Raw genomic sequence first — 15,053 nt, forward strand, 5'->3', positions numbered from 1 at the left:
CAACTAATTGTCTATACCTCAACGTGTCTAATAATTGGCCACAACCAATGGGGGAGGGGGGCACAAATATACATCATATTCATGTCATCTTTGATCTCACAAATGTCAAATGTTCTACAACATATTGGCTGGAAATCCTCATTGCCACACACAGTAGAGGGCTGACTCCATATTTCTTCTATTTTTACTTCCTGTAGCTGTCATGACCTAATATTTTTGTCCTTGTAGTGTCTCCTGTCATTCTTCCAGCCTTGGTTGTTTACCACGCCATTCCCCATTGCGGACCACTTAGTTCCACATACAACTCTCCTATAGATTGAAGTGTTATTGCTACTAAAAAGAACCCGCTCCTTTACCCTCACAGTTTTGCCCCTCCCTCTTCTCTCTTAAAGCCCATTTAGCTATCTGTGTCTCCACTGTGGATAATCGAAAGCTGAATGTCAATACAGCAAATGATTCCAATTCAATTTATTCTGTCCGCTTCAGTCAACAGCTTCTGCGCCTTTCCATTACGTTATCTTTTAGAGCTATGTTACCACTTTGTAATTTCTCATTCTGTTTGCCCTGTTGCTGCATGGTGTGTGTGGAACTATTAGAGGTGAGCAAAAGGACACTGAAAAACTGAGGGAATGGGGAGAAATTGTAGTTGTGAAAAAAAAAAGTTGGGGATGCTCACACTGGGGAGTTGAGCGTCCAAGACAGGAGCTTGTGGATGAAACAGAAAGCCGGTGAGGCGGGGGGAGGGAGGAGGTTTTTGTGCTGACTTTTTGGTGTTTGGCTAATAAGCGCAGAGGCAGAGCTAATCGCTGAAATGTCAGCCCTGATAAATTTCTACGTCTTTGCTGATGTCAGCAAGACGCACATGATAAACATACAGTCAAGCTGGAATATTAACATATGCATGTATGTGTGTGTGTGTGTGTGTGTGTGTGTGCGTGTCTGGATTCTCAAGGGACACAAGACGCCGTGACCTGAAAATTAAATCTCAATCTGTCTGCCACCTCCTCCTCCATCCCACTCTCTCCCTCTGCTTTTGCACCACCTGTCTGACCATTTATCGAGGGACATTGTGTGCCCTTATTGGCTGTTTGCAGAGCCCAGGTCGGCCAATCGATTGCCAAGCTTGTGCGAGACGAGGTGATGTGGGAGGGTAGGCGGGGGTGCTCAATGATTGCTGATGTGGGCCAGAGGAATGATGAAAAAGTATACAAACATGCAGGGACACATGCACTTGTGCATCCAATCCGCCGGTGGTTGTCACCGAACTGCCACCGTGGGCCAAATGTGATTAAAAATCATTGAATGGGAAGTGACAATGTTACCAACGCATGGATCATCACACAAAGGAAAGCCCTGAGGGATGAGAGCTGTGTGCTTCAGAACGCTATTGATTGCAAAGCACACACCCTAATGAAAGCTTTTGTCTCTGCAAATGAAAACCTCGCAGGGAAAGTGAATCATCACTGGCTACATTGTGTGGATGTGTGTGTGTGTGTGTGCATGTGTGACATGGCGGAGAGCTGTCATGTAGGGTTTGAATAGCTTTTATGCTTAAAAAGGTCCCTTTATTAGGAGCTACAACATGACATCCATATCATCACAAGGACAAAAGACAGTGAGAGCAAAGGGAAAATGTGTACACGTGTGAGAGAGAAATGTGAAACATGTTCAGATGAGAGCTCAACTAGGGTAATGTTAGTTTTAATAAAAATAATGTGCACCTCATGTATTTACTTATAAATAGATATACTAATAAACAGCTTTCGTATACATAATTGCGCTATTTTGGATGTGTTATTTAAAATGGGTATGGTTATGTTTGTGAAAATTTGTAAATATTTATAACCATTTTTAATTACTGAACCTAAAGCCCTTCTAACTGCCTGTTTTTGTATTATATAAATGTGCACTATTGTGAAGGAGCACTCCCCACAGTTTGTGAACCGGTGCAAGGACAATAAAAACCTATTCCGTCATATTCTGTCCTGTAGTTCTGGTTCATTCATTCATTTTCTACCGCTTATCATCCCGAGGGTCCCGGGCGTGCTGGAGCCTATCCCAGCTGTCTTCAGGCAAGCGACGGGGGACACCCTGGACAGGTGGCCAGCCAATCACAGGGCACATATAGACAAACAACCATTCATTTAACAGTACAATTAGCCTACCATGTTTTTGGAATCTGGGAGGAAGCCGGAGTAGCCGGAGAAAACTCACACATGCACGGGGAGAACATGCAAACTCCACACACAGATGCACGAGGGTGGAATCAAACTCGGATGTCCTACCTGCGGGTTAACCACTCGCTCACCGTGCAGCCAGTTCTGGTTTTATTTCATTATTTCACGTCTGTTTGTGCCTGAGATCCATCATTTCCGGGACAAACCTGTCCATATTCCCCTTATCAAGTTTTTCCTCTATTTAACCTGCTCTTACATGGCCTGCAGGCTCCTGACTCCTTGTCTCCGACCTTAGAAGCAGTCAACGGTCATGCTCAATGTTTTCAACTCTTTGAGGGTTATCTAGTTGACCGGTGCGCCCCATGGACGGCTTTCATGGTTGGGTTTTTTTACCTAGCCTTTTTATTAGTGTTTTTTTCCGGCTTGTATTTTAATTTGTTCCCTACCTGGTGGTATTTTGTTCCACACTGAGACAAGCCTTCTGATGAAGAATTTGTGCAATGCTTACTGGTGTCTGTCTCTGCATCCCGGGTTCCACCAGAACCAGAACCTAACACTTCCTATTCTATCTTAATAAAAAGGTTCTGAACTCCTGTTTCCATGCCAGTGCTGTACTAATGATACTGTACTTGGGTGTACTTCCCATTGCTGATGACATGGCGTTCCATAGCCTTAAATATTGATGTCCTCAATTATTTGATTATTTGACTGTAAATGGAATTGGGGAACCCCCTATGTGTTTTGGTCAAAATACCACTTTAAATGGAATGGGACAAAAATGTCTCTCTCAACATTCTGAACTCCAGTTTCTACACCTGTGCTGTACTGAGCAGGCTAACACAACCCTGAGGTGTTGTTGTGCCATTGTGGATACTAGCATACTGGCTAGAGACTGCAACAGCGCCTCAGCTGGCTGCAGCCAAGGAGTGCCCTAATGAAGAGTAGTAGTATTAGTATTAGTATTTATTAGTATTAGTCAGCATATAGCAATGGCTTGCACTGTTCAGATACGTAATGAGCAAATGTGTGTTAATTTGTTCTCAATTTACATTGTGACTATTATTTCCAAGCCTGCTACGTTGCAGCAAGAGATGACGTTGAGGTGGGAAGAAAAGAGCTTGACTCTGACTTCCTCTGACTGATCATGTTGTTATTCTTCCTGTCACTTTCTTGCACAGTGCTAGTGGAGGGGCGCTCAAAGAAGTGTTTGTACATGTTTGTAGTGGCTGTGGAGATTTTCATTCATATCTGGTTTACCTTTGGAAAAGAGAAAAGATGATGGGTTTATTAATCATCATAAATCAAAACGTGTAATAAATAAGTTACATGAGACTTTGCGTAGGATCGGCCAAGGAAACAATAACCATTTCTTTGAAATGTGCATTACCTCAACCTATAGGAATAGAAAGTAACGTTATTGGTCGCAACTTACAATTTTTTAAATGACCAAAGATGCTTCCCAAAGAGAAACCATTCCAATTTTGGTCTTCATTCAGACATGCAGAAATTTTATTTTATTATTAAAAAATTTTAACATAGTGTAGCCGCACATGTGTATACACATAGTGTAGCACGTGCACGTGTTGTTGAGCATGAAAACGTAATAATGCAATTTAAGTCAAAGCAGAAGTAAACTGAACTGACACCACAGCGGTAGTGGGTGAGAAGGGAAGATGTGTATGTGTGTGTGTGATGTGTGTGCAAAACTGCGTCCACCCCCCCCGCAGTGAGACCTAATTTAAAGTGGAAAGATCTTCACAGTGTGATGCTGTCGGTGACAACAAGAAGACAAAAGCATACGCACACAAAGCAAACATGAACATAAATGAGACAGACAACACGATGAAGAACAAGCCGGAAAGCTTCTTGAGGCCTCTTTAACAACCCTTCTTGTTGATGGGAAAGTGTGTTTTTTGTTTGTGTGTGTGTGTGTGTGTGTGTCAGACTCACAGGGTTGAGAAGCACAGTGAGAAACAGCTCTCCTCCTCGGATGCTTTTGTCAAGTTCTTTTGGTCCTCCAGGGTATTCCTTATAGTAGATGGTGTGAGTGAACAGACCACACGTCTGACGAGGCAACACCTAGGCACAACACAACAAAAAATCCACGTAGAAGGTTGTTGTATTTGAACAGAACATATTTTAAAGTTGCCCTATTTGGCAATTTTTTCACTTATGAGAGAATAGGTACTCAAACAGTCACTTGTGACGTTTTGGGTCATAAACAGCATGGCTATGATACCACTCCAGCAAGATGAGCCTGTCCCATGTACAGTATACACCCACCACTTCATGGAGGACTTCTATCCATCCATCCATATTCTATACTGCTTATCGTTACTACAGTCACGAGTATGCTGGAGCCCATCCCAGCTGACTTCGGGCGAGAGGCCAAAGACAGCCAATCACAGGGCACATGTAATAACTATAAAAGCAATCTTGACTCGCTAAATGTACTGCAAAAAAGGTCAGTAAGGATAATTCATAATGCCGCCTAAAGAGAACATACTAACTCCTTATTTCTAAAATCACAAATACTTAAATGTGCTGATATGGTTAATCTTCAAACAGCTAAAATAATGCATAAGGCTAAAAATAACCAATTACCTAAAAATGTCATCCAATACTTCTCTACAAGAGAGGAGAAATATGATCTCAGGGAAGAACTAAATTTGAAACACACAAATTTGAAACATATGCTAGGACTATGTTAAAAAGCCATAGCATTTCAGTATGTGGAATCAAACTATGGAATGGATTGAGTAAGGACCTCAAACAATGCACAACGATGAGCCAATTCAAGAAACAATACAAGCAGTTGATGTTTGCTAAATACAAGGATGAAGAGTCTTGAACCAGTCATGATGTGCTTTATATATCACTATATTGACAGTTACTATGGTACACATAATGTCATTGTATGGTCATATCACCTCATACTTCGGTACGAAGTACATTATTAAAAAAAAAACAAACTGAAACTGTATTATGGAAAGCAGGAAGTGAACAAATGTAACAGTTACTGATTGTAAAAGTACCAGATGGAGGGGTAGGATTTAATAAGCTTTGCTTCTTCCTACTCCTTTCGGACATGTGGAACCACGTTCAAATGAAATAAAACTATTACCATTACCATTACCATTACCATTACCCTTACATACAGGCAAACACTTCACAGTCACATTCATGCCTATGGACAATATGGCGTCGCCAATTAACATGCATGTTTTTGCATTCAAAAACACTGTAAATGATATTTATCATTCTACACTAGTCACTAGATGTCAGTAATGTTTCTGTAATGTTTGGTGAGAAATGCGCACACTTGATCGTAAGTAAGAATGAACTATGATATCACTATGATCTAATATACTCTAATGCCAATCCCTAATAAAAAAACACGACTAAAATTCAACACCCTGACTTCAGTTCCTCTCCATCCTCTACACATTTATAGCAACAAACGCCAGCACAAGTTTTATTCATATTGGAAATGGCTTATTTACTATTTTTATGTCTACAGTTATAGGTATTACAAGGGTAAAAGTGAATATAAGGATGTTACTTATGTCTAAAGGGCTCTAATAACGCTAAAAACATATTTAGAAGGTCATAAACAGTTTTTGTATTCTCTAACTATGAAAATATTTAATTTGTAAATAAGGAAATTCACTCATCATCAGTTCTAAACATAATTAACCGTGATAAACTGGTTAATTAGGTTTGTGTGGCTTCTTGCAGTCACACAGTCACACACCTGGACAAACACTGCTCATTAGTCTTAAAGCTACAGACACAAACAAACCCAGGAGAACTTCCTAAAAGCACTTAACTGTCTAAATTGCAGCATAAATGTTAGGTATTGGGTAAAACACTCCCAACACACTCTTGTGGGACCTGTGAGACTTATTTAAAATTGTATAATGTGGAACCTTTAGTGGATGGTGGCATCATTAGACAGAACACTGCTAGACTACATTTGTGTATTCGGTGTTTCTAAATGAGAGCGGCATTAATCTTCTCATCTCATTCACCTCCAAGATGCATGGGTTTCACAAAACGCTGAGCTGTTTTACATTTACTGCCCACCCCCTCGTACATTTCGGTGACAAATTGCCCGCCGAGGTGGCAACAAACATGTCAGGCAGATATTCGTCAGCAAAGAAATAATTCATTAAACAGCATAAAAAGCTGACAGACGGACAGATGAAACGCAGCGCCAATGTCACGCTGGCATGCAGCAAATTCAAAAATGTGTGACGCGCACCTCAGGACAGCTGAGGAATATTCTGATGCTTCGTGTCACACGGCAGATGAGAATATGGTCAAACACAGCAGATGGAAAGCAGCGGACTGTAGAGGTTGGCGACACATGACCTCAGAGCTTATTTAAACAGCAATGGTAGAAGGGCGACTGATGGCATGTTAGGCACATTACTTCCAGAATTGTGGTAGCAATGAGGCGCATAATGGAGTCGCTATTATTTTAATGTGCTTTTCATGTTATGACAAGTCAATGTGTCTACGGTGAGAAGGTCTACAGAGTCAAATTAGGGACAGAATCTCCTTTGTGTTTGAGTGAAGGCTCCTGGGGAGATGCACACTTTACTTTCAACACCATGCTGAAGTTTGGCATACATGGCCTCACTCTACGGGCTCTAATTTCGTGGCGACGCACAGCCATTTTTTACATACTGAAACTTTCCGCTACAAGTGAACAGAACAGTAGCTACTACTACTTTTGTTTGCATCTTACCACTGAGGTTTAATAAGAGTGAAAGTTGCATTATACAGTATGTGTATGGTTTTCAACATCTATTGTACACTTTTTTTGATGCCGTAGGGGGGAATCGAACCCGAATCACCTAGCTGTGTGGCATGTGTGCTAACCACTACCGTGCAGCCCATTACAAAAAAAACTTATAAATAATAAATTATTGATACACGTGCTTTTCATTAGACAACCATAGAGATTTTGCAAGTAAAATTGCAGAAAACTGCTATCTGAAGATATTATTATCATTATTATTTTTGTATGTATTTTGGAGCACTTCTCTGTAGAGCTGAGCATAAAGGTTGGACGTGTCGATATTGGTATATCAGTAAAACACTGCAGTCACACACATACACATCAGGAGGGGCGCTGAGATGTGGGGGATGGAGAGAAAGAGCGAGAGAGAAGGAAGGCCACCCGAGCTTCAGACACTCAGCACTATTTCACCAAACCAATTATCCACAGAGCTATAGCTCAAACTGATATAGTACATTTTAAAAACACGGTGCACAAACACGCACATATGCACACACACTAACACACGCACACACGGGCTTGCTCACAATCCCGTATCTCCCATATCTCAGCTTGATTTGTTCTGATACTCTGGGTCCAGTGGGCGTCTCTCAATCTGCTTTCAGACACACGAAGAACAATTTTACAACCTTAAGATGACTTCCTGTCCTCCTCTGAGCCATCAAAGATGGAGTGAGAGGTGGTGGAGATTGATGGCGGGACTTTGCAGAAACATATAAGGTAGGAAGCTATCGTATCTGTGGTTTAGCTTTAGCAGGTCTGTTTGGACAAAAAATAAGCATGATTCCACATGACCATACAATAGTACTGAAGTTCTGATGTGTAGAACCCTAAGTAGGGGGATATAATGCTGCATTTAAACATCGCTCATAAGGATGACTACAGGTGCACAAAAACAACAGTACATGTTTTACACTTTCTTTATTATATTTATGCGAATATGCCAAAAATGTTTTTCTGTAGTGTTATCTATATTTAGATATTATAGCGGCATAGCCAGGTAAAATTCAAATTATGATAGTAGTGTTAGTAGTAGTAGTAGTAGTAATGGAATATACTGTAATGTGAAAACCAGGACATCTTCATCCCCTTCTACAAAAAACAGTCAGGATGGCCAAAACAGAACTTGAAAACAGGACATGTCCTGGCAAAATAGGACTGTAATTATACTTTTACATGCAGAAAAAAATGCTAAAGTAATTGTACATGACGATTGAACTAATGGAACTAATTGTTGATGCAGACTTGCCGTACATCCTGGCAAGGTCGAATTTGTGTCTTTTTAAAATTACTGGCACTCACAACGTTATTTGGCCCCATGGTGAGTTATCGGCAGTCACATTCAATAGAAAACTCACTCAATTTTGTGGACTAGTTTGTTATGTGCAATATCATGGGAAAACTGTGACTAAATTACAGCCCAAATCTATACAAGAGGTGTATGAAAAATGTTTAACTGGAATGGATGTAATGAAGCAGAGTTATATGTCAACTGTTGGGCAGCTAAGAAATATAATACTTCTTTTGACTGCAATCTACCAAAATTAGGGGGTCATCTTGTAGTCGGGTCAACACGGTAATTACGCTCTAAATGACATCTTTGTTGATCTCAATGTGGAACACATCTTTTTTTCAGCGCTTCATGGTTTAACATTATGATGTTTCTGAGTGCTGCACAAATATTAAACTAACAACACATAATCATTATGTGTCAAATCGTCAGATGGAATGAATTATTATGTCATGAAATAGCAGTAGACATAAAAAAAAATCATTGTACATATTTTCAGTTCAAACAGTATAATAGCTGTAATATGGACTGGTAATTTGGGTGTCAAATGTGATTGGCTCTTTTGTGGATAAGGGAGAAATTGTGCACTTTGACAAAAGAGCCTGGCTGACAAATGAATGAAGAAGGAGGAGCTGCACATTTGTTAGATGGAATGAATGGCAAGATGTTGAATTCTCTCTTTGGTTTTTATAGATAGTTTAGTTAGGTTCAGGTTCAAGCTTATTCAGTCTCATGTTTTCTTCTATTGCACACGTTTCTACAGTTCTAGTAAAAGCATTGAGTATATGTGTTTTTACACATACCGACAATATCGTAGTGACTATCAGTTTCAGCAATCTTATCATTAAAACATATCAGCCAACAAAGCACAAAGATAACGTGAACTCAAATCAAAACAACTAAAAAACAAATAAAAGCACAAATTCCTCTCATAAGTAAAATAAAAATGTGGTTTAACTGTTCGAGGCTAATTGAAAGTTGAAAACATACCCTTGTTGTGATTCACCACTCTTGCAGTGTGGGAGGGGTACCGCGACTGCGTGTGTTGCAGGGTCCTCCAACAACACAAAGCTGCCCGGCGCATGCCTGTCTAGAAATCATGCGGTGGAAAAATACATCGGCGAACTTGCTGATACCGATTCAAATAAAGAACTCAAATGTCGGCCCGATATATCGGCCGGCCGATGTATCGGTCGACCCTTTAACTACGTAAGTGTTTCTTTCCGGGGGTCTCCTTTCAGTTCATTGCTTTAAGAATTGCTTTCAAATGCATTCAATAAATAATTTTTCGTAGTGGACAAGAATGCTGCACACAGTATGCTCACATTGTCTCACTAGTGGAACAGGGCAGGGTAATTAAATATATATATTGTTTTTAAATTTGTAAATAGATATAGTATTCATATAGTATTCAGAGCTGCAATGATTCATGGACTAATTTGATTAGAAAAAAGCTTTTATTTCTATTCTGTTTCTTTACGGACCCCAAAAGGTGGCCAGAACTTAAAATACACAAAACTAGTTTCCGAACAGCTTCTGCAATAGAGTGCACATGAAAGCTGCAAAGTGTGGGCACGGTGGAGTGGCTCAAAAATAGCAAAAAAAAGTGGGGAGGAAAAGGGCGTAAAGGAAATGACAGTCTGTCAAAAGTTTGGGATCATTTCAAACACCAAAAAACAGACAACATGATAAAATGTTTGCACTGGAGCTGGCATTCCACAAAAGTACTACATTGATGCTGCAGCACAATATCAGAAAGCATACTGAATATTTTTAAAGCAAACAACCAGAAACAAGGTGAAAGTCTGCTTTGGCAGCTACTTATTTATTTATTGTGTTGATGATGTGTATTTACCGTATAAGAAAAAACAAGAAAGGTTATGGTAAGCAGATTATGGTAAGCAATTGCTTTCATTGGCCTGTCATAGCTAGATAGACAGAAAGATAGATAGATATAAAGCAGCTAGCTATGTCTTTATTATGCCTGTGTAAATTGTCATTCATCCAGGGTCATTGTATTCTCAGGTTATATCCCGCGGTTGGTACTGCGTATGCTGCTATTACCATGTTTTTTTTTCATTCCCTCTACCAATTCACCATTAGTGGTGTTTTGACAACCCATTCAAAGTTTATAGACTTACGTCCCATAAATTTTGCTCACATTGATGTTACAGATGTCCACCGTCTCCTGGTGTAAAGTATTAACTAAATGAGGCACCATATTTGCAGAAATGGCTTGTCACAATTGTGCAACTTTGACACTGAAAACTTTAAAATAATGACGACAGTTGTAGCTGCTACTACTACTAATTTATGTGAATGTGTAGTTTGCGCGCAGCCAAATGTAAATGGAACCGCTCTGTGAATAAGGGTGCGTCTACATGTTTGGATCTGACATATCTTAAGTACCTTTGATCAAATGTAGAATTAGTACAACTTCTGCTTGGAGATGGATACGGCGGCAGCTGTTCAACTCAGATGGCAAAAACAGCTACACGTCAAGGTAGGTGGGATAGTGGGAACATCAAGGTAAGGTGAGGTTCATAGTGTGCGTGAAGCACATAATTTGCAGTTCCAACAACGCCTCGGACATTGCCGCTTCCATATTACATGGTTTATCATTCATAGTAGCCTTAGCTATAGCCAGTCTGATTGGCTTCTGGCAGTCCTGTTTCCAAGACACAATTTTCCTTTAAATGACAAATATTATAACATTTTAAAGTCATGTGGTGAGATCAGCAAAAAGAATGCATTCCCCTGCATAAAATCTGGGATGATGCAAAAAGAGTACTCACCATGATGTTACTGTGGATGAAACCCTTGCGATAGCGGGCCGGCTTGAGGTGCGGGTACTCCTCCGTGCTTGTTACCTGGATGTTCCACACGCGCCTCCAAGCCTCGTAGAGCTGCAGATGTACTGGGTAGACCCCCGAGTGATGGGGGGCCACGGCATAGCCCATGTCCACTGGAATGTTGTGTTGCTGCATGAACAATTCATATGAAAGTGAGTGAAAATGGCTGCACATAAGCACACAGAGTAGTAGTGGTTCTCAATTTATGACGTTAAGTATTAAGCCGTTTCATTGTTAAAAAGCCGCTCCTATAAATTAATTCAACACTTAATTTCAGTCGTGTAAACACGAGACTGGATTGAGAACCAGCATATTCTTCCGCAGGATGGATACACTGTGTTGCTGAACAACTACACTAAGGAAGGATAATGGTGCTTATTAGTTAATGTCTTGTACTTCATTATGAGATCTGGGAAGAGAAGAGGAGATTCATTTAAGTATAATTTAAGTCGAATTTAGATATAAGTTCTGTCTTGACTCGTTGGAATGGATCTTGTTTAGAACCCGAGGACCACCTGCTTTCTTCTGTGTTTTTCCTAGGGATTTGTGATGATTTTCTTTTTCAGCAACAAGAGGTGGGAAAGAATTAAAAGAATAGCCATGTTCCTGGCTCCGAGGGTGCATCTTGCAGACAAATGGTCTTGTCCCTTGTCCTGACACACACCTACACATGCTGTCAAAGCAAAGCATCAGTGGTCGCGGGATGAGCGAGTAGAGTGTGTGCGTGCAATAAAGGTTAGGGATTGCACTTTATGATCACATTCACCTTCAATAACACGCACCAACATGGAACCTCGCTGTATCACAGCTTGTGTGTGACATCTCGTGAATGCTCATACAAATTACAGCTGTCTACCTTGAGAATTTCAGATTAAACAGTACATGATAAAAAGGGGATAAGGGGTTGCCATTAAGGTAAATGCTCAATTACCTAATATAGTATTAAGGTGTGTTTGGATTTAAGGTATTAATAAGGCAGAGGTCAGGTGAAGCCTTCCGCACTGAGCTCATCTGCATCTGTGGTATTATGCTGAACAAAAAAAGAGGGCAGGTGTGTTAAAATGATCTCATCGCAGGCGAAAAATGAAAAGCTCTGGAGACAAGATGAGGCTGGTCAAAGCTCTCAGGAAATAATCCACATGTGTTTTGGGCTTGCCAGCCACTTGTGGGACTATTCATACAAGCAATGGAGATTTAGAATTAGAAGTGGGGCTATTGGGGGGTTGCTACATATGGTGAATGTTATCATCTTAGTTTGTGTCTGTTTGACTCTCGACAATTTTGATCGAGTTCCTGCATGTCGTGGCTGTATGGACCAAAAGGTTAATAAGACTCTGGATTGACTGCCAACGAGTGGCGATTGATCCCAAAATATTCTATGTGAATCACTAAACTACCAATGGTGCTCCTGCCAGTTCTTGCCCTCTCTATGCTCTATATTGCATTGCCCCGAGTTCCCATGTTAACTGCCTGCTAAAATATGAGTGGAATTTCATTGAGGTTGGGGACATGAATGATTGTGCTTCATACTATCATGCCACAGTTTCCGGATTATTAATGGCAAATGTTTATAATCCAACTATGTGTGTGTGTGCGTGTGTGTGTAAGAAGTGTATTTTTTTTCCCTCTGTTGCAAAGAGATGGTAATTACTTAGCATTAAGGTGGTTGAGAAAAGAAATATGATTTCAAGGACAAGAAGAAAGACAAGGGAATAGACACTGCCAAGGATTGTGTGTGTGTGTGTGTGTGTTTACGTGCACATGTCCATTTATCTCACCAGAGCGAAGTCCTTGTTGAGCACCATCTGCTCCAGCAGTGAGGACTCATTGTGGAAGAGGTGAGGCTGCATGTGGCTCCACATGTGGGGGAACCACCAGAACTCATTCACATACTTCAGCAGTAAATCGTCTCCCTCATCCTCCTCCGCTGTGCCTGCATGCATGCACGCACATACACACACACACACACACACACACATACACACACAAGGACAAAAGGACACGGTGTAGTTGAAGTTATAAAAAAAAGACGTTAGAGTTCGTCATCATGTTGCTGAGCTCTCTTAGGCATGCCTTGTAAAATCACATGAAATGACATCATAATAGATTGCCTGCTAATATTCTGTTTCTAAATACTTTATCAAAGCTCATGTTTTCTTTTTAATTGTCTCATCTTGCTGCAGATTTGAACATAATATCAACCAAAATTGGTTTTTGGAGCCACAACAGAGCACACACACACACACGTGTATAACACAGTTCTGTAACTCCAAATTACTGAGATAGCATCACTTAAAAATAGAGATTGGATATCGGCTTTTCCAGATTAGACATGGCAAGGATGGGAGATTTGGATGTTGACTACTATGCATGGTAATTTGAGCACAATTTGTATATTGCATTGAAATTAGTGCAATAAACATAGGTGTTCTGTTGCTCTATCATTAAAAATATAATCTAACTGGAACACGTAGGCATTATTTTACATGATGTAAAGTATACTGTCTAGAATTATTTTAGCGCTTAGGTCATGCTATTTTTTTGTGCAGCAGTGTTATGGCCATGCTGAAAATAACATTTAATTCTATTAAAATACACACACACATAATACTATGAAAGAAGCACATAAAATTATGAGAATAAAACATTTTATAAATAAAAAAAATTAAAAATACAAAAAAAAAAATATATATATTTTTTTGTAATTTTGTAGTGGACTGCATGGCGGACAAGTGGTTAGCGTGAAGGCCACAAAGCTAGGAGACCCCAATTCAATCCCACCCTTGGCATCTCTGTGTGGAGTTTGCATGTTCTCCCCATACATGCGTGGGTTTTCTCTGGTTTCCACCCACATTCCAAAAACATGCTAGGTTAATTGGCAACTCCAAATTGTCCATAGGTATGAATGTGAGTGTGAATGGTTGTTTGTCTATATGTGCCCTGTGATTGGCTAGCCACCAGTCCAGGGTGTACCCCGCCTCTCGCCCGAAGACAGCTGGGATAGGCTCCAGCATGCCCGCGACCCTTGTGAGGATAAGTGGTACAGAAAATGGATGGATGGAAGCAGCTGAATTCTGGGTTTCTGGGGCTGCTGCCCCATGACCCAACCTTGGAAAAACAGAAGATGGATGGATGGATGGATAAATGGCTAGTCGAATGAATCTACTTCTTCATTCATTAATGTTTTGTTTTACTGCAACTTAACATTGTAAGTTGTGATTTATGCATACATCTGGTCCTGTAGCACTGCTCTCATTCAGTGAGCTGCAGCAAACCCAGCCATCCAAGGGCGTGCCTCTCCATCATGAAGCATCACTTTACTGTATATCTCATTTCCTTCAAAAGCACTTCCTCTTCCAAATGTCTCCATCACTCTAACCTACTTAACACCCACTTATGTGCACTAATTTACCAGCTCTCCTCTCACCTTTTCTTACTGAAAGGACTTGTAACTGATTGACTGAAGACTTTGCCTTACCTTTAGTATGTATAGCTGTAGATGAGAGAAATATGCATGATGATGAGGGCTGTTTCAGTCTATAAAGTGATGCTGATGCTTTGTGTACGTAAAGCATGCAGGACTACTCCTTGCAGTCAAAGTATAGTGATATGACTTTGTTAAAAAATAATAATAATCAGGCTTCACTGTGCATCTTAAAAGATCTGCCAAATATCTGTCAATCGGCTACACACATGGGAGCTGAAATTTGTTTTCCATAAGCAAATAGGCTAACGTTGCGTGATGTTGCTGTTAAAATGTGAGTGTAATGTTAGCACTGTAGCTCACATAGCTATGCTGGTGTTGCTAATGTCTGACTCCTTAATGCTACGTTGTTGTATGTTATATATGGCGTCTATTATATTGTACAGTGGATAAGGTACACACCAATTGAGCTTTATAGGACCTCTGAGACTATAAAATAGTA

At 40.3% G+C, this 15,053-nt stretch overlaps 1 protein-coding gene across 2 annotated transcripts in view; it reads right to left on the reverse strand.

Moving 5' to 3' along the window:
• The window catches only part of ndst3 (N-deacetylase/N-sulfotransferase (heparan glucosaminyl) 3), a 43,995-nt gene that overhangs the window by 15,871 nt on the left and 13,071 nt on the right, over positions 1-15,053 (reverse strand). For both annotated transcript variants that reach the window (XM_058074522.1, XM_058074523.1), the window contains exons 4-6: positions 12,906-13,060; positions 11,071-11,256; positions 4,128-4,256 (exon numbers count right to left, since the gene is read on the reverse strand). In XM_058074522.1, coding sequence (XP_057930505.1) covers positions 4,128-4,256; positions 11,071-11,256; positions 12,906-13,060 — 470 coding nt within the window. The remainder of the gene's footprint in view (positions 1-4,127; positions 4,257-11,070; positions 11,257-12,905; positions 13,061-15,053) is intronic.

Source organism: Doryrhamphus excisus, chromosome 1 (genome assembly GCF_030265055.1).
Source record: "Doryrhamphus excisus isolate RoL2022-K1 chromosome 1, RoL_Dexc_1.0, whole genome shotgun sequence".
In the NCBI taxonomy this organism is placed as follows: Eukaryota; Metazoa; Chordata; class Actinopteri; order Syngnathiformes; family Syngnathidae; genus Doryrhamphus; species Doryrhamphus excisus.